At 40.8% G+C, this 25,564-nt stretch overlaps 1 protein-coding gene across 1 annotated transcript in view; it reads left to right on the top strand.

The window, feature by feature from the left end:
• The window catches only part of CPVL (carboxypeptidase vitellogenic like), a 127,112-nt gene that overhangs the window by 84,814 nt on the left and 16,734 nt on the right, over window positions 1-25,564 (top strand). The window contains exon 11 of the mRNA XM_056118313.1: window positions 8,866-9,048. Within this exon, the coding sequence (XP_055974288.1) occupies window positions 8,866-9,048 (183 nt within the window). The remainder of the gene's footprint in view (window positions 1-8,865; window positions 9,049-25,564) is intronic.

The raw sequence follows: 25,564 nt of genomic DNA, 5'->3' as shown, positions 1-25,564 counted from the left end.
AGCATTGCCACGTATAGCCATGATGGCTTCAAGCACCACTGAGCTGATCTCATTGTTCTCGCTGTTCCCCCATGATGATAAAAACAATAACAAAAAACTGCCACCAATACTGTATGTTTAATTATAAACTTATAAACTATATTCTTATCCTTTAACCTAAAGAGTCACACATACCTTTAGATTAGCTCCTGGCATGTAGAATTGCAAATATAGATTAAACCACTTGTTTAATATGCTCTTTTTGGGGTAGTGACCTCAGGCAGTGGGGCAGAGAGGCTGAAGCCCAAACATAGGATCCAGGCCCATCTGAACTTGAATCTCAGTTGCCAGTTGGCTCCCTTCCCTGCCCCTCTGCCTTCAGGCACCAAAAATGGCATTAGCATGCAAACACCTGCCTTCTGGGGGTGTTAATGAAATCAAGGGCTTGAAATGCTTTAGCACAATTCCTACAACACAAGGCAAAATATGCGAGAGATCTATGATTTCAAAGCTGGCCTCTTTACCATACATCTCAAGCATTCAAGGATGGGAAAACTCACAGCATGCTTGAATCCCATGATCACGACTAAAGTTCTTTTTAAGGGAGTAATTTATGAGCTCATGGCTCTAGTTACCAAGAAAAGACTGCTTAGATGCCCAGTGTGTGTAAAATCAGTAGCGAAAGGCATGTTATTTCAGGCATTTGAATATATAGAGTTCAGGTTTATCCTGGCTGGATTTCTTTCCACTCTAGGCCTTTGTGTGAAAGAGTAAGATTAGTAACCATGCAGTTGACATAAAAAGATCATCGCATATTCTAAAAGTTTATTTTAGAAGAACTTTGTTGAGTTTTCCAAGTAATTTAAAATTATCAACTGGCTTGAAAGGGAGGAGGAACTAACTCTCATTGAGCCCTCCAGATCTGTGCTTGTTGGCTCTTTATTTCTCACAGCAATGAGGTGCAGGTCTTAACCTAAGTTTTTGTGTACAAAACAGGGCCTGGAACTCATGAGGGAATTTCTTACCATGAGCTATGTGAATTACTGGGTCATTGGTGTATGCATTTAGATTTCATTATTACACACACACACACACACACACACACACACACACGTACGTATATAATTTGGGGGCCACACCTAGAAGTACTTAGGGCATACTTATTCCTGGCTCTGCACTCAGAGATCACAGCTAGTCAGGCTCAGGGACCATGTGGGGTGCCAGGGATTGAGCTCTGGTCATCCAGGAGTAAGGAAAGCACTCTACCCACTATATTACTATCTTCCCAGTCCAGATCATGGGATCTTATCAACAAAACACTACTGGTTATGAGAAGAATTAATTAAAAGATATAATTAGATATGATTAAAGTATAAAAGGAGTTATTTGGAAGATATGATTAGTCACAGAATTCATGGGAATAAGAAACTGAAGGACTGGAATAAGGAAAAATTAGGATCAGAGAAAATTCTGGAAATCCAGCTAGTAAAATTTGGGTGCATCATATTGGAGATTTCTGTGCCATTCTGCCCACAATTTAGATTCTAAAAAGAACATTTGTGTGCCCTCAGTTGGGTCATGTGTTCATCTCCTACATAGGGGCCAGAACTCTGTGAGTGATGGTGCCCACTAGGTAATGGGAATGTCTTTAGCAGAAGGGAGTCTGGACAGCAGATGGGCCAGAGCTGCAGTCACCATAAGCCTCCACACAAAGCATTTAGAGAATGGCATTGACTGTATATTCTGCATGCTGCTGACAAAGAAAAATAGTGAAAAACTAAAATAAAAGAAGGACATTTACATGGAATCTCACTCAGACTTGGAGATCTGGGAGGACAGACCTGGAGATCAGTCTAAATCATATCCCATGGCGTCTTTGCTGAAGGAAGTTTGAAAGAAAGATGGGAGAATGGAGAAAGAATATAAAATTCTAAAACCTAGGATTAGTTATAGATTATATTTCTTAGATTTTATTACCTTTGAGTCAGAATGTCTTTAGTTACCAGGGAGGAAAGGAAAAGAAAACTAACAGCTTTGTACAGATTTCAGAGAAGGTGACATTTAGTTGGCCATTGGTTCTTTCTTGCCCATCAGCAGATACTTTAAAGTGAAATATTTAGTTAAGATGGAGTCTTGGTTCAAGATGAAGTCCCATCCATCAATTTGAATGTCCCTTTTTACAGTGTAAGGCAATTCTGTGAGTGTCAGGCACTGAACGGTCTGGGAAGAGAACTTAATGAGTCTCTGCTCAAGGGGTTGGTACTATTCTATGCTACTTACTGACGCCCTGTAACAGAAGTAAGGCATCCGCCACCAGCTGAATGATGCCTTTCCGCACATCATCATTCACCAAAGCAAAGTGCAAAGTGACTGAGAGATGTCACCAGGGTTGGACACACAGGCTACAATTGTTTCTGAACTGAAGATGTGAACTACTTGCCAGACTCAGCCAATTCTTGGTTTCCAGGGGTTTTGTCTGCATCTAGCGGGTAGGGTGTTAGTCTTGCACACAACTGACCCAGGTTCGATTCTTCCATCCCTCTCGAAGAGTCCGGCAAGCTACCGAGAGTATCCACCTGCACAGCAGAGCCTGGCAAGCTCCCTGTGGCACATTTGATATGCCAAAAACAGTAACAACAAGTCTCACAATGGAGACATTACTGGTGCCCGCTCGAGCAAATCGATAAACAATGGGAGGACAGTGCTAGCTTCCATGAGTCAATGAATGCTTGTTGATCTGCAGGACATGAGTTTAAGGAGTTCTAGGAAAGTGGTTAGAAGTCCTGGATCTAGGAATTATTATCTGTCATCTCATTATGTCAGAATATCCTTAACAATAAGCTGGAGGTGGGTATTTTAACACTTCTCCTGAAACAATTTGATTCTTAAGTCATATGTGCACTTTGAAAAGTAAAGAAAGTAAAGAACATAACAAAAATGTTTTTCTCATCTCTGTTTTTTGGCAGCATCAAGGAAAAAAAGCTTGCTATTTAAATCGCCTGATGCCATTTTTATAAATTCTTAAATTCTAGGGTGAAATTTTACTATCATTTGTTAATTAAAGCTAGACTTATTACCTAGATAGATGTCATGAATATTTGAAAGCTGGTAATAGTTACATTAGCACAAATTATTCTTAAGTAAAGACACATGTTTTGCTAAACTGAGGTGTCCAACCTCTTAAGGTTGTTTCAATTGTTTTCACTATAAAGAGCACTATAATCACATTTATCAAAAATAAAAATTAAAAATAGTGACATTAAAACAAATCACCAAAACTTCAGCTACTTAGTTATTAGTATTCTGAAGTATTGCTCTTTGAAGTTTAAACCATGCTTTTAAAATTATAGAGGACAAGTCAGTGGAATCAGTTTTTTGTTTCTTTAAATAAGGTTTTGTCCTCATGTGTTTGCATGATCATCTGTTTTAGTATGCTAGTCCATCTAAGTAATAAGATAGAAGAAAATGTTTTTAAAAGAATGCCTTTTCTCCTCAATTGTGACCTGATCAGAAAGGAAAATGAGGAAACTGGGTGTATAGGGATGCTGGAACCCAGTTCTAAACAGCCCTGTGTTTTGGTATTTTGCTCAAGTCCATACTGACTGTAAAATTGTCACTTAAAGCTGCATTCATTTTTGTCCCTGTCCTTAGACCTTGTTGCTTAAAATACCAGCAGTTCTCAGGGGGAGTTTTGCCCCAGACTGTCTCAGTTTTAGCATGGAAAATCTTGCATCCTGGGAAACTTCTCAATCCAGGGCAAACAGGGACAACTGATCACCCTCCCCAAAAGAAGTGGGAGAAATGTGCAGATTCTGCAAGATTGGCCAGTCTGTTGAGGTCTTGTTCTGAACTTTCTTACTCTCAGCATATGCCCTTTACTGCAGATACACTATGTTCCCAGCTGCCTCTGCGTCCTGGGATATCTCACATCCTCACCCAGCTGTAGAAACACCTGAACATCCCTATGGGGGAAGATGAGAGTAAATGGGTTGTTTAGATTAAAATAAAAGCTCTGAAATTTCTATAATTGATGCTGGCAGTCTTAAGTAACTGCTTGGAAAACAGTTATGAATCCAACTTCCTTTTTTTTTTATTGTATTTGACTTAGAAATCAAAGGTATTTTCCTCAGTTCGCGAAGGAAAGAGTTCCATTTGCCCCCAAAACAGGCTTTCTGTATAGCACATGCCCAAAATTATGCAGCTCCATTCTTTATTATCTTATTCCAGAGAATTAGTGTTGTTTATAATGAATCTTGGATAACAAAGGAAACATCTCATAGATGGGCTTCATTTCAATTCTGTTCAACAAATATGCACTCTAATGCTTTACATACAAGCCAACTTTTGCTGTATTCTGTGTATTTTACTGTCATCCTTTAAAGACGAAAAATTCAGATCAATTTTAAGTTCAATGGTACTTGTAAGATAGCAACAAGAGGCTCAGAAAGATGCAAACTTTGTTTGTGTAGTGGCCATGGTGGGGTGGGGGTGGGGCATGACCAGATACTGTGGTGCATTTGCTTGTTAATCAGATCTTTTCACTGAATTCTAGAAGCGGAATTACTTTAAAGATGATTATCTCTGTTAATCAGCTATAATCAGGTCTTCCTAGAATGGTAAAGTATATAAGCCTTGTTCACTGGTACAGATCATTTATAATTGTTTCCATACTCTCGGCAAAACAGCTGTAGGAGTTTTGTTTGGCCCATAAGGACTCAAAGTCTTTGAGACAATTTCTCTCTATAAACAATGCAAATTTTGTATTTGGGTTGAGGGTTGTTTTTTTTTTTTTACATCGATCAGGTCTTTTCCCTTCGGGTTTCTGTTGAGCAGAGTGAGGTGGTGAGAGCAGGACTGGGAAACATGAAAGACCCCCTGTTCCTGCAGCAGAGGCCCTGGGCTCTTTCATCTCAGGCTGAGCCCTGGCCCACTGCTGCTTGAGGATTTAGAGTGTGTAAAAGTCCTTGGCTTTTTAATTATGTGTAAGCCTTTTAAGAAGCCTATAGCAGGATGGCAGAGAGGGAAACATATGCAAGTGACATATTTTATATCCAATTGAAGGAGTCAACCAAAGGTCTTCCCTGGGGCCAATCCAGAGCCTCCAAATAGATCAAAGGTGGCGTGGAGGGAGTTAAGGAAAATCTTTGTGTTAGTTTACCTTGTGAGAATTAATATCATGTGAGGTGTAAGAAAGAAAAATAGCCTATGAAGAATAGAAAACAAATGGGGTAAATGATTCAAAATGTTGCCACCTAAATTGATCAGTTATATTCATTTTTGAAATATTTATTCCTTATAGATTAATATGTGCGCATTTTATACATTGATCATATCTATAAAAGAACATTGTATGACTTAAACCCGATCCTGAACTAAATTAAAACTAAATTTTAAAAAAAAGTTAAAATGCTGTGCAGGATCCTTTTCTAGTTCAGTTCATGAATGTGATGATTGGGTGTTCACACACTAAAATGCATATATATATATTTTCATCTTTAAAAGACTTTCATCTTTAGCATGATTATGATAAGCATTTTGTACATGACTTTGCGACTCAATCATATATTTTGATTTATTTTGAAAAGGTAAGCACTTTATGCATGACTACTTTCAGACACTCAAATTATAAAAAATTAGTGATTCTCTAGTAAAGAAAAAGATGAGCAGCTCCCTCAGATTTCACGGACAGAGCAAGAAAGGAGAAGAAAACTATAAACTAATCTCATTTATGAATACCTGTATGAAATTCCTAGATATTTTCAGTGGTTTGACAATATTATAAAATTCTAGTAACATTGTTAATGCAGGATGGATATGTCATTCCGAACATTATCCTTTCCAAAATCCAACATGCCATTTCGTTGGTAAAGAAGGGAATAGTACCCGGCCCAGACAAGGTCAGACCCAAACACCTGAAGAACCTGCCGTCAGTACTCATCAATACACTAGCTTGACTCTTCACATGCTACCCATCTGAATGCAAGGTTCCGTCCCAATGGAAAACCAGCAGGACTGTTCTATAGTACAAGAAGGGAGACATCCACAACATTGGCAACTATCACCCAATCTTCCTATTGTCTGTCGTCTACAAGCTATTCACTTGAGTCATCCTGAATAGGATTGTCAGAACACTAGATGAAGGACAACCATGTGAGCAAGCCGGGTTCAGTGATATCGTCCATATCCACATGGTAACCAAGTACATTGAGGATTCTCAATGGAGTTCAAGATGCTGCTCTGTCTAATGTTCATTGATTTAAAGAAGGCCTTTGATTCTATTGAAACTGAAGCAGTCATCGAAGCCCTAGTCAAACAGGGCATTCAAACTCAATATATCAGAATCCTTTGTGAGCTATATTATGGAATCACTACCAGGATCTCACCATTCTACAAGGAAGTGATCATCCATGTTAAGAGAGGGGTTCAGCAGGGTGATACCATTTCACCAAAACTTTTCAGAGCCATCCTCTAGAACGTCATGAGACAACTGGAATGGGAAGGAATGGGAGTGAAGATAGATGGTCAGCAACTACACCACCTCCACTTCATTGATGACATCGTTCTAATAACACCAAACATTAGCCAAGCTGCACAAATTCTGGCCGACTTCGACTGTGAGTGTGGAAAGATCAGACTACAGCTGAATCTCATGAAGACAATGTTTATGAGAAACGGACTAGTTCCTGACGTTCCATTCTCTCTCAATGGAATGAACATCTCCGAATGCAACAGTTATGTGTACCTAGGTCGAGGTACACATAATGAATGACCTGGCACCTGAGTTGTGCAGGAGGAAGAGAGTGGCTTAGAACACCTTCAAGAGCATCAAAGAAATAGCTAAGAGGACAAAGAACCTTCGGCTTCAGTCAAAGAACACATCTCTTTGATTCCACTGTTCTTCCTGCATTAACATACGCCTCAGAGACCTGGGCCCTATGAAAACAGGATGAGAACGCTATTTGGGTCTCCCAAAGAGGAATCGAAAGAGCTATGCTTGGAGTATCATGCTTCACTCAAGTGAGAGAAAGAATCCGGTTCAAACCTCCATCGACGATCAAGAATCAAGGATGCTGTCTTGTTTGCCAAGGCATCGAAAAATCAGATGGGCTGGACACGTAATGCGATTTGGAGACCGCTGGACTGGAGCCATTACCGTCTGGATTCCACGGGGCATCAAAAGATTGCATGGCCGCCCATCTACAAGATGGTCAAACTTCTTCATCAAGACCCTGAATGATCGGTTTGAGGCTCTTCGTGTTCCTGGAGAGAGCAGGTGCCATTGGGCTACACTAGTGCGTGACAGGGATGAACGGAGATGTTACTGGTGCCCACCCATAAGGGGATGTCAAGTGATCAAATGATCAAGTGGTTGTTAATTTAATCTTACCTCTGATTACCTCCTCCACTACCTCCACTACCCAGCCGCTGCCACGCTTCAGGATGCTTCTTGGATGCTCGGTCCGAGACTCACACACGAGTGAAGCCCCACAGAACCAGGCAAGCGGAACTCTGTGACCTTGGACTCCAGGCTCATGTTCCATTACCTCTGATTAATTATGGAACTTTTAGATTGTGCTCAAACTTTTTATTATAATAAGATTTAAAAGAGTTATATAATTTAAAATTTTCTGTAGGCTTGTTTTCAGAAAGTTTCAAAAATCAGGATTTCTGAACCAAGTAACATTTTAGTCTTTGTGTTAGAAATTAACCATTGCCTTCCCAAAGAGAATTAACATTTTATTCTAAATGGCATTTTCACAACTTTGTAAGCATTATTATCTTAATTCTTTGCCAAGCAAATTGAAAATCAATTTGGGAGAGAAGATATAAGTACCTTCTACAATTGCAAAATTATTTCCCCATCAACTTATTTTCTCTATAGTATCCATCAACTTGGTGGGGAGGGAGGGACTCATCTCCATGATAAGTGGCTTTCCTATTTAAGAAAAGAGGCTCAGGGCCAAAGAGATAGTAAAACACGTAAGACCTGTCTTCCATGTGGCTAAGCCCAGTTGAACCCTGCTACCCCAAGCCCTAGCAGGAGTGATCTCTGAGCACAGAGCCAGGAATAAGCCCTGAGCACTGCCAGGTGTGACCCCAAAACACAAAATTAAATTAAACAAAAACAGAAGCTACTGAAAGTGGCCTTAAAAATATAGTTACCAAGTCACACATCAGAGACACTTGCATGTGTCTGCATTCTTCAGTAACTCGCTTCTGAAATGTATGCAGAAGGAGAGAGCAAATATGAATGAAAGACATCAAGGGAATTCCCAGTTTGTCAGCTACTGAGGTGCCTAAAAAGAATTAGTGGAATGCAGGCTTTTTAAAAAAAGTTTTATTAGTGAAACACAGTGAGGTACAGTTGTAGACTTACAAATTTTTGTGCTTGGGTTTCAGTTATACAATGATCCAGTACCCATCCCTCCACCAGTGCCCATTCTCCATCATTTACATTTTTTTAAAAATTTTTGTTAGTGAAACACCATGAAGTACAGTTGTAGATTTACAAATTTTTTTGCTTGGGTTTCAATTGTGCAACCAAGTATACAGCCATCCTGAGCTTTACTCAATGTAACCACAGTCCAAGAGGTCTGTGCATCTGTCTGTGCATCCAGCTACAACCTATATCTTCCCAAATGCTTCCCCAACCTCATGAGACCTTTCTGCAGATTCCTACAAATAGCATAGCTTCGGGAAGGATGGCAATGGTTGAGACCAGCCCTGGGTTTATTTCAGGCTGGTGTATGTGACCCCTGGAAGAAAATGTCAGAAACACAGACGTGCCCCAGGCCCTCTCTCTCCATCCCTCCCCCCACCCACCCACTAGCACACTGGCTTCCCCTGTGGAATCCTACACTAATTCCTGTTCCCATTTCATTTCAGGTTCTAATCTACAACGGCCAACTGGACATCATTGTGGCAGCGCCCCTTACAGAGAACTCTCTGATGGCAATGGACTGGAAAGGAGCCAAAAAATACAAGCGGGCGGGCAGGAAAGTTTGGAAGATCTTTAAAACTGATAAAGAGGTGGCTGGTTATGTGCGGCAAGTGGGTGACTTCTGTCAGGTAGGAGACCCTTCGTGACACATGGAAATGGGAGACAAAGCTTGAAACCGAAGTCCGATACAGGAAAGGCATGACTGACCTCATCCCCAATCAAATCATGTCTTCTGTGGCTCCACTTTCCACAAAGAACAGCAGTTGGAGTTTCTAAAAGATTATTATGGTTTCTGTTGGCTTTTAATTTCCCTTTAGAGTTTTGAACCCAATTTGTCAATACTGAAAATATCTACATCGGGCCAAAGAGATAGAATAGAAATAAGTCACTTGCCTTGCTTGCAGCCAAGCTCAATTCAATCCTGGCGGTCATATGTGGTTTCCCTAGGCACCACTAGGAGTCATCCCTGAGTGCAGACCCATGAGTAGGCCCTGAGCACCATCAGATATGGGTCAAAAACAAACAAAACCAAAACTGAGATTATGTTTGGGATGATATTAAAAGTTTATATCTAATCTGGAAGTGCCAATACTTGTATAAAATCAGTATTCAAAGCTATGCACGTAATATCTATCTTTGATTTTCTCTATTGCACTTTATAGTTTTTCTATATAGAGGCATATCTTTTGTTGCATAATCCAGTATATTTGGAAGTGTTTTTGTGGAAGAAGGGGAACCTCTAAATGGTGATTAGGAGATCTGGGGACCCCACCAATGATTCACAGCCAACCGAGCCTTACGTTCAGCACAAGGGTCTGAGGATATGATGCTGTCCTCTGTCTTCTCAGTGATGGGGAGACTGGAACACTCCAGCAGTGCTGGGGGCTTCCAGCACCACAGCCAATAGTGCCTGGGGGGCCATGTGGTTCCAGGAATCAAACCCAGGTGTCTGCTCTACAATCTCTGTTCCCTTGGCAGAGTTGTTTGTTGTTGTTTTATGTTATTGTAAATGATACAACTTGAACAGGTATCATTGGCTAACTGTGCAATTGATTTTTATATTTACTTTGTGTGCAGTAATCTTACTAAATTCACTAATACTAGTCATTTGTAAATTATTTTGAATTTTCTACATATATAATCATAATCTATGAGTAGCAAAAGTTCTACTTCTTTCTCTTTGGTACTTAAACTGATTTCTTTCCTTTCCCTTAGACCTCTGAGACTTTTATGATACTGTTGACAAGTGGTAAAATGATTTTTTGTTTAATCTATCTCAAAAAGGTGCTAATCATTGGGATTTGCTTGCTAATGTTTTGTTTAGAATATCTGTATCTGTGTTATTAAAAGAAATTTATCTCTAATTTCCCTTTCTTACACTCCCTCCTCTTTGAATTTTGGGAATGGGGTTATTCTGGTCTCATAAAATGAGAAAAGCTCTATTTAAGTTTCCAGCCTCTCAGCCTCCTCTTTATGTTTGGTTTGGTCACCTCCTAGCCCCCTAATCTATTAATCTCTGATGTGTCAAAACCACAGAATGTCACACTCACTCAGTTTGTGGCTCTCTGCAAGCCCGACTCCCTATGGCAAGCAGAATAATAAGCCTCAAAAAGGCCTTATCTTAATCTTTGGAAACTGAATATGTTGTATCTTATGGAAACAAGGAATTCAGGCTTTATGTGGAAACAAGTTTGCTGGTCATCTCACGCAGGGATGGAGAGATACCTCTAGATTATGCTTGCAGGACTAATGTGGTCACCAAGATGCCTGGAAGTAAAAGAAAGAGTCTGATGAATCAGACCCAGAGAAATAATTGAAAATGCCAGCACTGAGGAAGTGTGTTTCCTCTATAGCAATGGGTTCCGAGTGTCTACACCTGTGGACCAGCACCAAGCGGTGGAAAACTACTATGTGAAATAGCAGGAGATTTTTCACAACTAGCTGGAAATTTCTGTGGGTTGACACCAATCCACAGAACAACCAGTGAGAAGCACTTCTCTCGAGGCCCCAGAAAGCACATAAACAAATTCTCCTCAAGAGCTCCATAAGGAATGGAGGCCTGCCTACATCTTAGTTTTAGTCAATGAGACAATTTCAAATGTCCAATCTCCTGGTTATGAGATAAGAAATTGATGCCATTGAAAGCACTAAATTTGCGGTAACTTTGTCTAACAGCATTATGAAACCCTCATGGCCCGGCTGCCTTGACAGATTTTTCAGTACTTGCAAATAGATGTGTTCTGCTTTTTGTCCTGCTCCTACTGTTTTCCTTAATAGGAAGTCTGAAATCAACAGGTTTTTTGCAAGTATAGAATGGAGCACTTGCTAACTGACATTTAATAAGATATCATGCCTATTTTCAATGTTAGAGTGCAGATTCTTAACTTCTCTTTCAGTAACATTCCATTGATCAATATATTAATTTTCCTAAAATTTTTTCTTCTTGGTCAATTAAGGCTGCTTTCTTTTTTATGTCTATTATTATTATTATTGTAAATATAATTTTTCTGATAAAAATTGTTTCATTAGTTCAGTATTTAATAATTCTGTGATCCATATTAACTAGTTAGAAAATGTGATCCATATTAACTGGTTAGTGAATCAGTCGAAAATGTGCCGTGATGTGAAAAATAACAGAGATAATTTTTGCTTCTTAAGCATGAAAAAGTTCCAGACATTATTAAAGTTGCTTTCGGGTTGTTATCAGAACACTTCTGGATAATCTATGACATCTTTTCTGTTTTAAACAATAGCAAAAGACTCTGAGAAGGTAACAATTCTGTCATTTAATGATAGGATTGGAATTTAAATTCTATATAGTTTGCTCCCATAGTCTATTTGCCTGTATTGGTTCATAACCTTTAATATTTCACTGTCAGTGAGGTGAGAATATTAGATTAAATATAATGGAAAAACTCAGGGAAAAATTTCCAGATCATTGAAAATACTTGTTAGACATTCCTTAGGTATAATAAAAGAGAGTTGATTATCGATATTCTTGAGATTCTAATTTTAACCTCCAGGAACATATTAGAGTGCGATAATGCTTTGCCTGTGGCTAGAATTGAAGAAATATTCCTCTAGGAATGGAATGCTTATGTTCTTTTTTTTTTTTTTGGTTATGTTCTTTTATTTCTAACTACAACCTCCCATTCACTGACCAGATGACTTGACTGCTATAGTATCAGCAAACTGAATTTGAGAAAGTTTCTTTGATGGACAACTTTTATTCAAGTGAGAGAAGTTAGGAAGGTAGAAACTAAGCAATTAAATACATTATTAATTCAAATAATGTCAGAAAATAAAACTGGCTGATGTGAAAGTCCACAAGGAGTCACTGGTACAGAGGGTCTTTTGGGTGGTGGGGCCAGGAAGCTTCAGTCCAGGGGAGGAGGAGGATGTAAAGCAGCTACACAGACATGGGCCGGGGTTGTACTGGGAGCTGTACCAAGGGTATAAACAAGCTGATGTTTGTGGAGGGGAAGAACCATGGTTGGATCTGTAAGTCTGAGGAATGAAAAAAGAAATGGAAAGGTTGGAGATAAAGCTGAAAAATTGGCAGTGACCACGTCATGGTCATGTGGGACTGTGTGTGGATGCAATTGAAGACAGGAAGAAGAAGGAGGAGAGAGAGAGAGAGAGAGAGAGAGACAGAGACAGAGACAGAGACAGAGACAGAGACAGAGACAGACAGAGACAGAGACAGAGAGACAAAGTCAGTAACTTCTGTAACTTCTTCAAACTTCACCCAGTAGATTGAGCTGTGAACTAGAGGTCCTGACTTCTTGTCCAGTTTGGTTTCCCTGCAAATTTCAATTCTGCATGCAGTCATGGACTCCTTTTCCCCCAACTGTCCTGTGCCTCAACATGCAAACCCTTCAAACCCCTCAGTGGGATCTTTACCCTTACAAGGATAAAGATTTCCTTGTTGCCACTATCTTTCCATTGAGTCGAGTATTTTGCTTCAGTCACTAAAGTTGTTACCTCAACCACTATTATTATGTGTTTGTGAATAATAAACCAAATTGTATATATTTCATTATATGTTTGTATGTGTTTATACCTGTGAATACATGTGTGTATAACATATACAGCAACAACATAATGTAGTGGTTTAAAATGTAAGTATCTGAGTCCAAAGACCCTGGTTTGCATTCAGAAACTTTTCACCTCCTTTTATCCTGATTAAATCTTGTATAAAATAGAGGACAGTGGCAAAACTGACATAATTCTATCTCCAAAAATTCCTGTGTTCAAGCTCTGACCTGTGATAAGACTATTAGAAGAGAAGGACCTATAAGGATGTAATTAAGCTTAGATAAATTCATAGATAAACTGGTAAGCTCCCTGTGGCATATTCGATATGCCAAAAATAGTAACAATTCTCACAATGGAGAGGTTACTGGTGCCCACTCAAGCAAATCAATAAACAATGGGAGGACAGTGCTACAGTACTAAACTCATAATACTGGGGCCCTGATTCTGTATTGTTATTGTCCTTACAAAATGAGACCCCAGAGAGCTCACTTGCTTTGTCTCTGCACCTGAAGAAGTGGAAGGCCACCATCTGTCAGCCAGAAACTCAATAAGCCAGCACTTCCGGCTTTAACTTCAGCCCCCAGAAGTGTGAGACACACAGTTCTGTTCCTTAAGAACAATAATTCACGGTGTGGACCGAGGCTGGTTGCAATTTCATGCGACTAAGCTTAGAGCAGGTCCCAACTCTTCATGCTCACTGGGATTAGTGCTCTGCACCATTGTACGAGCAAATCTGAAGCAAAAGGGAAATGTTCAAGAGTGAACGTCAAGAGCTCAGTAAATGTTAGGTTCCAAATCAAGCCAGAGGGGACAGTTGGAATCACTCGGTTCAGGCCATTAAGGACCCACAGGAATGTTGAGCGGCTGGGGATCAGCGGACACGTCTCTAATCCTCTGTCTGCTGCCCTGCATTCTGATGAGAATCGCACCAGGCACACTCTGAGACGCCTTCAGGCCCCCCTGCCTCCACCACCTGTTCCTGTCTGTCTCCTGAACCAGCACAGACACTGCTCCGGTGGCTTCCACGCCACATGTGTCCCGCTCAGCTCTGCACAAACCGTCCGGTTCAGGAGCAGATTGAGCTGCAGGCCTCATTGGCAAAGAGGTGGGGAGAGGGATTGGCCGCCTCTCTGAAACTTGCAGCAAATCTCACACTCAGCCCGCTGACTCCTCTGGTGAATGCAAAACACATTTGGAGATGAAATGACACTTCTCTGGCTGCCAGGCAAAGGGTAACCAAAGCAGCCAGGCCCACATATGTTTGTGATAGCTAGTGTTTTACCACGCAGCAAGGGATCTGCATTTTATGTAGGTGATGTTAAAATGTTGGCATGGCTCCTTTTCCCGCCCCCCCCCCCCCAATCTCATCTCTGTGCAGGGATGTGGATGGTGTAGAGGGGGGTGGTCGGGGCTGGGGAAAGCATCACAAAGGCATTCTCTGAGTCTGGGACTGAAGAAACTGTCCAAATGTCAAGTGTCTGATAGGGAAAGAAATGAGCCTTTGCTGAGAGGACTTGCTATTCAGCATCAGACACACAAAACAGAAGCACGGGTATGTGTCTGCCAAGAAAGAAACCTCACTCTGCCAAACTCCACAGCTCTTAATTTAAAAATCGAAACCAAAGGAGACTTGTCTCTGGATGGTTCCCTAAAATGTCCACTTACAGGAATGACAGCACTCCCGAAGGAGCAGCAGAATACCAAGAGGGGGAGCCATGTTCCCCAAGCTTTCCCGCAAGGGCTGCTGGGAAACCAAAGGCCGCTCTAGCCCATCTCCAGAGACCAGGTGAAAAATCAAGGCTGTTTGTTGGTCGTGTTAGGCCTGGCTTAGAGGGGAGCTGCCTCTGCCTCGATGCCGTTATAGTCAACAGACACAGCCTCCAGACTTTACCCAGGGCCGTGGACTTATTCTGAGTCACTTTTTCTTATAAGATCTGTTAGGATTGAAGGGCTAGAGGGATAGCACAGCGAGTAGGGGGGTAGGGCGTTTGCCTTGCACGCGGCTGATCCGGGTTTGATTCCCAGCATCCCATATTGTCCCCCAAGCACCACCAGGAGTAATTCCTGAGTTCAGAGCCAGGAGTAACCCCTGTGTATTGCTGGGTGTGACCCAAAAAAGAAAAAAAAAAGATGCTAGGATTGAGTTGAGTTATTGATGTCTTAGCTAAAAGGTAAAGGACCTCCCGTTGATCGTAGATTTGCTCGAGCGGGCCCAGTAACGTCTCCATTGGAGACTTTGTTGTTACTGTGTCTGGCATATGGAATACTCTCGGTAGCTTGCCGGGCTCTCCGAGAGGGGCGGAGGAATCGAACTCGGGTCGGCCATGTTGGCCGCTTGTAAGGCGAACGCCCTACCCGCGTTCGCCTTCCAAGCGGCCAACATGGCCGACCCGAGTTCGATTCCTCCGCCCCTCTCGGAGAGCCCGGCAAGCTACCGAGAGTATTCCATATGCCAGACACAGTAACAACAAAGTCTCCAATGGAGACGTTACTGGGCCCGCTCGAGCAAATCTACGATCAACGGGAGGGCCTTTACCTTTAAGGGGCTGGAGCGATAGCACAGCGGGTAGGGCATTTGCCTTGCATGCAGCCGACCCAGGTTCGATTCGATGTCTTAGCTATCTGCTAAGAAAAATCTAACATCTACTTTGCATGAACGCCCAGAAAGGCTCAGTTAATAAGAAACACAGAGTAGTGGCCTTCAGGAGATAGAGACAGAGACAGAGATAGGAGTAGATATGCATTACTATATATACAGATATAGTACATTACTATGTATAGATATATAGATGTATGTCTACATGTGTTTTCATGTGTATGTGTAGGCATCTATGGCATAAAATGGTGGGTTTGTTTTTAAATAAATTGGTCTGTTTTTGTTGTTGTTACTTTGCTTTTTTGGTTTTGAGGTCACATCCATCTGTGCTTAGGGCTTACTCCGAGTTCTGTGCTCAGGAATCGCTCCTGAAGCTGCTTGGGGAACCAAATGTGCTGCTAGGGTTTGTACCAGGATTGACCTCAGGCAAAGCAATGTCTTAATTCCGGTACTATATCTCAGGCCCTTAAATTGCATTTCTTAATAGTGTTGTTTTTGTTTCAGGTGGTTGGGGAAGTGGGGCTTGGAGTCATAGCCAGCAGTGTACATGGCTACTCTTGGCACAGTGTCTGCTCATGCTGTGCTCAGGAGACCATGTGGTGCCAGGAATTGAATCTGGACCTCCTGTATGCAAAGCCTGTGCACCGGCTCTTTGAGTCACCTCCCTCATCCCAACAACAGTATTTCTTTCTTCTTTCAACTACTTTAATTGAGGAACCAGGGTTTACATTATTGTCAGTTGTACTTTCTATGCATATACCATTCCAAGCATACACCTCATCATCAGAGAATTCACTTTCCTCCACCAGTGTCCCAAGGACCCCTCCTTTGGGGATCCATCACTGATGACTCAGTTGCTGTTCAGGATCTGTTTTAACATTTCTACTGCTTTTGTAAATGCAGGGCACTTCTTTCCTATAATCACTAAATCATCATTTCAACTTCAAGGATTGGTGTTTTTTTTTTGCTTTTGGGTCACACCCAGTGTTGCACAGGAGTTACTCCTGGCTCATTGCACTCAGGAATTACTGGCCCTGGTCAGCCACGTTCAAGGCAAACACCCTACCTGCTGTGCTATCCTCCAGCCCTAATTCCAAGAATTTTTCTTTTTTTTTTGAGGTGAAAGTTTATTATTTATTTATTTTTTAAAATTTTTATTAGTGAAACACCATGAGGTACAGTTGTAGACTTACAAGTTTTTGTGCTTGGGTTTCAATTATACAACTCCAAGAATTTTTTACTCCACATTTAGAAATACAAAATTTACATGGGATTAGTAGCAAAACTCATAAATTTCTTTATGAAATCTTTCATAAATAAAATGTATTAACCTGAGTCATCTTCTCTTGAAAACATCAAAACCATTTCAGTTATTTTTCTCTCTTGTCTGTTTCCGTTTGAACTTCTTTTTTTGTTTTCTGGTTCGCTGGTGCTAGGAATCCGACCGAGGACCTCCTACATTTGACACATGTGTTCTATCACTGAGTTTCAACCCTGCGAGCACAGATTATTTTTTCGTATTCTTACTTAGTAGAAAAATGGTTTGTTTGCTTGGGTTTTTCCATATTGATTCCATATTGAATCTTACTGGGCATAGCTTCCTTCAGTTAATTTTTCTATTATGGAAAAAATGAACATTAACATAAAATGTATGATTTGTGCATAATTTCTGAGAAATCTATTTTTCCTGACTGTAGCTGAAGTCATTATTGTTTTTCATGTTTTCATTATCAGTATCACTTCAGGTCAGTTAATCCTTATAGGATGGATGATGTCTGCTAGATAATATCATTCAGCTTGAACAGATTTTTTATCTCATTTTCCAGGTGGGGAAACTGAAACACAGAGAGGAACTGACTGTCCCCAAACCTCCATCTTTTCTCTGTTAGAGTTGACATTAGATTACAAGCCTACTTACAACCTGCATTGTAAACCATAACACCCAAAAGTAGAGAGAGAAAGTAAAAGGGAATGTGCCTGTCTGCCACAGAGGCAGGTGGGGGGATGGGGTGGGGTGGCAGGAGGGATACTGGGAACATTGGTGGTGGAAAATGTGCACTGGTGAAGGGATAGGTACTCGATTATTTTATGACTGAAACATAATCAAGAAAGTTTGTAAGTCTGTAACTGAACATCATGCTGATTCATTAAAAAATTAAAAAATAATTACAAAATAAATGGATTACAGGCCTACTTTTTTGCAGCCAGTAGTTCTGAAAGGATGGATTCTACACAGGTCTCCACCTCTGGAATGATGGCTTGGCAGTGGTATGCTGCCACAGTTGAGCGTGGAGCCCGTGTGTATATATATATATATATATATATATATATATATATATATATATATGCCTGCTGTCATTGAAGCAGGCCTGAGAAAGAATGTTTCACAGCTATTATTAGCTCTGAATACCCTGGAGTGCCCGACTCCTGTAAGGAGAGCACTGAAGTCTCTTCAAACATACTATTGCTTGAAGACTATAAAGTCAGATTCATCTAATGTTAAGAAAATTCCTGGCTTTCTCTGGAACCTTCTAATAGTCATCAGGAAGAAATACTGAAATTGGCTAAAATGAACAGAGTTTACAGTAGGCAAATCCTAAGAGTTGGGGTGTCCTGGGCAGGCTAAGTAGTCAGTCTGATTTCTGCTCTGCAACCTGGAGAATGAATTATAGGAGAAAGACTGTGAAGGGGTCATAGGGCTGCAAACGCAGGCAGTGTGCACCTCCCATTATTCAAGCAGGGGGAGCTGTTGAGGGGTCCTTTTCCCATTTGTTAAATTTGTGGGATGGCATAATAGTTGCGTTCGTGACTACGTACACTTCCAAGTGGAGTTCTATGGGGGTAAATGCTGTGCAGCCATCAGCACCTACAACTCAGCCACGGAGAACCATTGATCTAGCTCATAGCTCTTTTCGTCTTGTAAAACATAATCTGTTACCATTATCAAGTAACTCCTTGTTCCATTGTCTCTATAAATTTAACCAGTCCTATGGCTCTCATCATGAAAGAGAAGCATACAGCATTTGTCTTCGTGAAAAGTTTTTGGTTTTCTTTATTTTGTTTTTGCAGTGTCAAGGATTGAACTCAAGGCAAGTGCCTTGTGGTTGAGGCACATCCCTGGCCTCTTCATGCAAGGTTTTAAAATACATTTGAAAGGTTTCTCTTTGGAAATTTTAAAATGACAGCTATAGTGACTTAGAATGGAAAGAGGTTAGGGAATGGGGCAACCTAGGGGAAGGTTGCGTTAGCAGCTTTATTGGAAGAAGTTTCTCTGCTTTCTTCCTGAAGGCTTCCTGAGGCTTGATTCAGAGATCTGGGGATCAGCTGTGGAAAGTCCAAGTTGTGAGAACCAAGAGATGTTGTAAGAACACCAAGGTGAAAGCCACATGTCAACGGGGTGGGAGTGGAAGGCAGTAAGCTGCTGGTGACTTAGCCCTAGAGCAGAAATTCTGCATTATGACCTACATCTTGACCTTGACCTGGGTTTGGTCCCTGTGGAGCTCCTAAGACCATAGTTGGTCACACACTCCTCAGAGCTACTTGCAAAAGGCCCTCTTCCCCTCCAGGAACCAGGGAAGAAACTTGTCTCAGAGATTGAGAGTCCTGACCACAAGGAAGGGTCTAGTATAATAAGAGGAAGGGGGACTTGGTGTTCAACAAACCTGGTTTAAGTTCAATTTTGCCACTTTCAAGCTGACCGTTCTATGTTCTGAAACTCAAAGGAAGAGCAATTATTTCATAGTGTCAGGAAGGCCAGAAAATCAGATAAAACAAAATAGAAAGCCAACAGTACTACCACTCTTGAGCATTTGCTACTTCTTGTTCCTGAAATCAGCTACCCTCTACTTCATCCACAATCCTGTAGAATGTTTGGGGCTCTTTGTAAATGATGTGATGGGTTATGAGATCACTGTATCACTGTATCACTGTCATCCCATTGTTCATTGATTTACTTGACCAGGTACCAGCAACATCTCCATTTGTCTCAGCCCTGAGATTTTAGCAACCTCTCCTTACTCGTCTTTCCCAACGCTGCCATATTGGAGGCTCTTTCAGGGTCAAGAGATTGAGACCCGTTATTGTTACTGTTTTTGGTATATCGAATATGCCACAGGGAGCTTGCCAGGCTCTGCTGTGCTTATGAGGCAATCAATAGAAGCTTTAATTGACAATGTGCTTAAACCTTTCAGAGTGGTAACAACTGAACTGTGGCCAGTCAAACACAGTCATCACAGTGCCTTTTGTCCCTTTGAGGACAGTGGAGGGGACCTGAATACCTTGGTTGGCTAAATCCAGGTTATATGTTTGTCCTTGATGTGTGTAGTGGTGACAAATATTTGGGGTGGACAGTATATTTGGCTACACCTCCTCTATACCAGGGAAGGGAGTGCATTGAGGAAGAGAGTGGGAGGCTTCACAAGTAGACATAAGGTAACAATTACCACAGCTTTCCAATTGTACTTTTACAAAATGAAGACTAACTTATGCTTGGATCTTTGACTACATACAACTGAAAAACAGAAAGGAGGATAGCCATAGTACTTTGAACAGAAGGGGAGATCAAAAGAGGATGTGAACATTGTTATGGATAATCCATAGGGGGAATGAAAAAGCACGTGACCACCTGCCTTTCTTGGACTTCCTACTGACATATATATTTTTTTAATTTTAAGTTTAGCGAGCATTATGAACTATAACCAAAGAAACTCAATATGCAAAAAGCTCAATCAATAATAATAAATGCAAATTTTACATCAAACTAGCTGAGAGAAGATGAGAAAATAAAACTATATTTAATTCAGGAAAGTAACTGTTAAGCAGATTTCTAACAATGATTACCATCTGTAGCTAATGTCCCCAGAAAATGTTGTGGCTTTGTTACAGAGATCATCCAAAAAAATCTTCATCTCTCCCCCAGTTCTGTTACCTTCTACAAAGAGGGGGTGTCCTGATTCATCTCCTAGACCTGTGGAAATTTCTTCTTTTATGAGAATTAGATTGTAGGTAGAAACCCAGAACAAAGAAGCAAGTCTGCAGCTTCCTTACATTACAACTCTATCCTCAGAGACTCAATGGAACTCACACACTGGTTTCTCCAGAGCAGGCATTGAGGCAAATTTCAGGGTGAAAGATGTTTGCCACTACTACTCTTGAGCGAATCGATATATGTAAAGGAATGGAATCAGAGTTGGCTAAGGAGGAAATCAGTCTGTGATCATTTCTAACAGATGTTAACCAGCTTGCAGGAAACTCCAGAGAGAATTAATTTCCCTCACGGATTCACACAATGGGTCAAAGAGACCAGGACTTTCGTATTTCACCTCAGTCACCAAATCTGGCCTGTTCCAGGAAAGGCATTGTCTCTGCAGCTGTGACAGACCCATAAGCAGTGCCAGCTGAAGGCTGTCAGCTCACTATACTCCCCACATCTGGGAAGCAAGACCATCTTTGAGGGAGAACCTGATGGGGCATGTTAGTCTGCTACAAAGACAATCCAGTTGCAGATTCTCAGGATTTGATGGGACGGAGAGGGAGGAGAGCATCAAGAGCTGGTGATTTGTCTAAGATCACATGGGATATTGGTCTGATTTTGTTTGCATATTACTAGCAAACTAATTACTGCGTTATTAGTTGGAATTCCAAGTGCAGCTATGACTTTCAGCTGTATTAGAAAGATAGATCCAGTCTTGACTTTCAAGGCACATCTGACTTCTAAAGTAGGAACAATAGATTTTTGCACAAAGAAAAACAAAGAATAAAGAACATTTAGGAAATATTTCCCTTTTTAGCTATCTATAGCAGAGTAACAGATTGTTCCAAAACTTGGTGGACATTATTATACTACTTCCATGTGAATGGATTCATTTCCGCTGGGTAGTTCTTCCGATTGCTGTGGGATGGCTTAGGCCACACGTTCAGCTGCATTAAACTAGGGATTTGGCTAAAGCTGAATATCCGTTCCTCTCATGATTTCTCCAGATGGCCTCTTACTGTGCAGGGTCCTCCATGGCAACTGGTGTCCCAAACTGAGTTGCCAATCTTTTTAAGGTCAGGCTTCAGAATAACTACTTATTTTTAGTTTGTTTGGGGGGCACACCCAGTGGTACTCAGAGCTTACTCCTGCCTCTGTGCTCAGGAATCACTCCTCCTAGAGGGCTTGGGAGACTGGGATGCTGGTGATAGAACCCTGATCAACCACATTGCAAGGCAAATGCCCTACCCATTGCACCATGGCTCCAGTCCCAGGAGTTCCTACTTGTTATTTTCATTGCATTCTCTTGGTTGAATCAAATCACAGAGCAAATCATTCCTCTTTAGGTGATGAATGACAACAAATTTAGGACTACATTTTCCACTACATTTTCCTAAATGAATGTATCTTGACACTTGCAAATAGAAGTTCCAGGTCCTGTCTCCAAGCAATTTTAATATTTTATTGGCCTGGAGTAGAGCCTGAGCATTTGTACTTGAGCTTCTCAGAGACAACTAGTTTGAATAAATAACTACAAATATGCAACCAACTGGGAGGAACTCTAAACTATCTGTCAATACTTGAAATAGCCTCTGTTTTGTAGAAAATTTGTGTGGCTAATATTTGGACAAACTTTCATCAAAATGGCTAAAGAATGCCTTAAGTGCAGATCAATTTACTTACCTACAGACCAACCAGAAATCTGAGAACATCGTTTTGCTCCTAACAAACCAGCCATTGATTCACAGCATCCCATTTAGTAAAGTGTCCTCCAGTCTACAGTTATCTACTGGTATGACTCTCTCTAAATCCTCACCTCAAAACCTTAAGGTAAATTTTAGACCTCAATTCCTGGCTGTAGTCCCATGTATTGTAGGTTTACAAGAGATCTTTGTTCTCTCAACACACTGGGAGACCACTGGTAATTTTAACCTTTTAGAAAAACTCGTTTATTCAAAGGTTAGCTTCTCTTTCTTTAGCATAGGTTTTTGCTGTACTTAAATGACATGGTTCTCTGTGTAAAGTCTTTAGACAGTAGTCTTTAGACAGTACTTTTCAACAAAGATAAGAACCAGATCAAGCAGGGTTCTATAAACTTTGAGAGTAGTTCTCAGCAGAGAAGTCCTCCTCTTGTCATCTTGTCATCTGAAAATTTATTTCTGAATATGAATGACTGATCAGGTTTGATAATGAGCTGATACAATTCCAAATGTCACAGTAAAAATAAAAGTATGTTGTCTTAGGAAGTGAGTCTTCCTAGGAGTAATTTTATTGTTTCTATGCACAAAGAAACTTTTGTTAGTTAATCACCCCAAGATACATGTCCTAGGCAAGAAGAAATTCCCAGGCCCTCTTGTCAGATATTCTGATTATTTTTCTGGAATAAAATCTGAGCATCAGTATTTAAGCGTCTTGAGCCTTCTGACACGTAATAAGTTTAGGGGATCCCAAACTCTGGCAATTCACTTATTTTCTATTTTAAGGTTTTGTTCCACCCCTCTCAGAGAGCCCAGCAAGCTACCGAGAGTATCTCGCCCACACAGCAAAGCCTGGCAAGCTACCCCTGACATATTCGATATGCCAAACACAGTAACAATCTCACAATGTTACTGGGCCCGCTCTAGCAAATCGATGAACAATGGGAGGACAGTGACAGTGACAGTGTTGTTGTTTTCAAGGAACAGTTATTAGGTCCAGAGAGGTAGTACAGGAGTTAAGATACTTGAATTTCATGTGGTCAACTCTGGTTTGATCACAGCACACATGGTTCTCCAGGCACCACAGAGAGCAACTCCTACACAGACTGGGAATAGCTCCAAGACAACACTGGGCATCACCCAAACATAACACAACACAACACAACACAAAAGGCCCTTATTACTAAGGATGCCTGAGGTTTAGATTGAAGGGCTCAGTCAACTTAGAAAAGGAAAATACATCTTTAGTTTTAGTAATTTCTGACTAAAACAGCATTTTCTTCTATTATGAGTCATGAAATTTAACATTTTCCCCATTAGAAATTGTCGATAAGGCATAGAGGCATTAGCAATTACTTTTCTCATAAAAATTCATGTGCTCCTGCAAATAGCTTGATTTTCAGCATATATGTCTAGCACTTCCTTAAAATTACATTAGCATCTAGCAGACCCATTTGTTGCCCTAATTGAATATGTTCACCCAGATGTACTTATATTGCTGTATCATAAAAATATTTGGAGAGTTAGGAGTTCTGGCTACACCCAGCTGTGGTCAAACTTTATTCCTGTCTTTGTGCTCATTGATTACTCTTGATAGTACTTAGGGGACCTTAGGATCAAATTAGTGTCACATATATGCAAGGCAAGTTCCTTAATCCCTGTACAATCTCTAAGGCCCCACAAATGTATTTTTTAACTATCTTGATCACTTGAATGAAGTGGTTTTTTTTTTTTAATGAATCACCCCAAGATACAGTTACAAAGTTGTTCATAATTGGGTTTCGGTCAAACAGTGTTCCAACACCCATCCCTTCACCAATATATACTTCCCACCACCAATGTCCCTACTTTCTCTCCCACCAATACCCCAGCTTTATTTTTTAATCTAAAAGTAAATAAGCAGATATATACATATATATTTGCACATGCATGTGATTATATCTTATATTTTAAAATTCAAATATATTTTAAAGAATTTTTATTTAACAATAAATAGTCATTTTTGGCAACCTCAGATTAAAGTGAAGAGATTAGTTCAGGTAAATTTGAATTCTGTTTGTAGTTTATTACCTTGGTGAGCTTATTTTTGCTTTCATCGTACTTAAGTGAAGTTAAAGAGGGTTCAATAGTGGATTCTGTGTTACACCTGAATTGGTCCTCACCAATTTGCTAGCTGTGTGACTTTGGGCAAGTTACTTAACTGCTCTGAGAGACTTTTCTGCTCTGTGTAGTCGGGATGCATACTTTGAATACCTATCTCTTGCCAACAGGTTAATGGTTAGGAATAACTGATCATGCTTATACACTGCTTGATGATCTCTGGCACCTTATGAGCTGGTAACACTTAGTGTTACCTCTATTACTCTCTGAGCCTGAATCTACTTTGGTAAGGCAAGAGGCTGCAGAGCCTCTCAGCCCTTCCTCCAGTCAAGTGAACCCACAGAGTGTGTCGAAAGGCTCAGATGATGAAACAGGCTGAAAACGATTTTCAAATAGGCCCGGAACTACAGCAATTGTGTCTGGTTTTAACTTGTCTGTAAGGAGATACTGTCTTGGAGCTAGGTGCAAGGAGGGCAGAGATGAGAGAGGGCAGGGCAGGGACGCTTTGTTATGGCAACATGACAATAGTAAATAAATAAATAAAAGTGGCTAGATTGAGTAATGAGATGTTTCTAAAGTATTGAGCTCCTTCCCAGCATAACAATCTGAAAAATCCCTGTTGACAATAAACAAGATAGCCAACCTTCCCTCTCTACTCTCAGAGCTGTAACCGATGGAAATAGGGAAGAAGGCATGGTAGTGGTTGTGGTGCTGCTGCTGTGTGTGTGATAGTGGTGGTTAGGGAAGGGGGGGCAGTCTAGGGTCTTAGACTTAGTCAAAAATGAACTAGCAAAATCAAAACCCCAAATATTTGCCCACTTCTTGCTCTTCTACTGACCAGTACAAAGACAGAGGTGCTTATTTTTGCTCCTACTGTTTATTTTTTTTTCTGCAGTAACCAGAGTCCCAAGGTTCTGATTCTGTCACCAGCCCCACCTTCTCCGAGCCGCTTCCAAAGGGGGACTTCCCACTCTTGGCTTTGCTTCCGGTCAGTTGCTTTTCTATTACCTCCTGGTGAACTGCTTTTAGATATATTGCCCACCCCTTGCTCCTCTCTGCAGATCAGCGGGGTGCGTTTAGGGTGGGAGGGGGAGGGGCGGATAAAAACAAAAGCGAGAAAGAGAACCTATTCAATTTCTTAGAGACTCTTTTAAATGATTTTGGGTGTTTTTATTTTATTTTCCGGTTAAATTTAAAATGGAGCAACAATAAAGAATATGCTTAATATTTTTTTTTTAAAG

Source organism: Sorex fumeus, unplaced genomic scaffold, assembly GCF_029834395.1.
Source record: "Sorex fumeus unplaced genomic scaffold, SorFum_2.1 ptg000037l, whole genome shotgun sequence".
In the NCBI taxonomy this organism is placed as follows: domain Eukaryota; kingdom Metazoa; phylum Chordata; class Mammalia; order Eulipotyphla; family Soricidae; genus Sorex; species Sorex fumeus.
The sequence above is the reverse complement of the archived record's forward strand: the minus strand, read 5'-3'. Positions and strand labels throughout refer to the sequence as shown.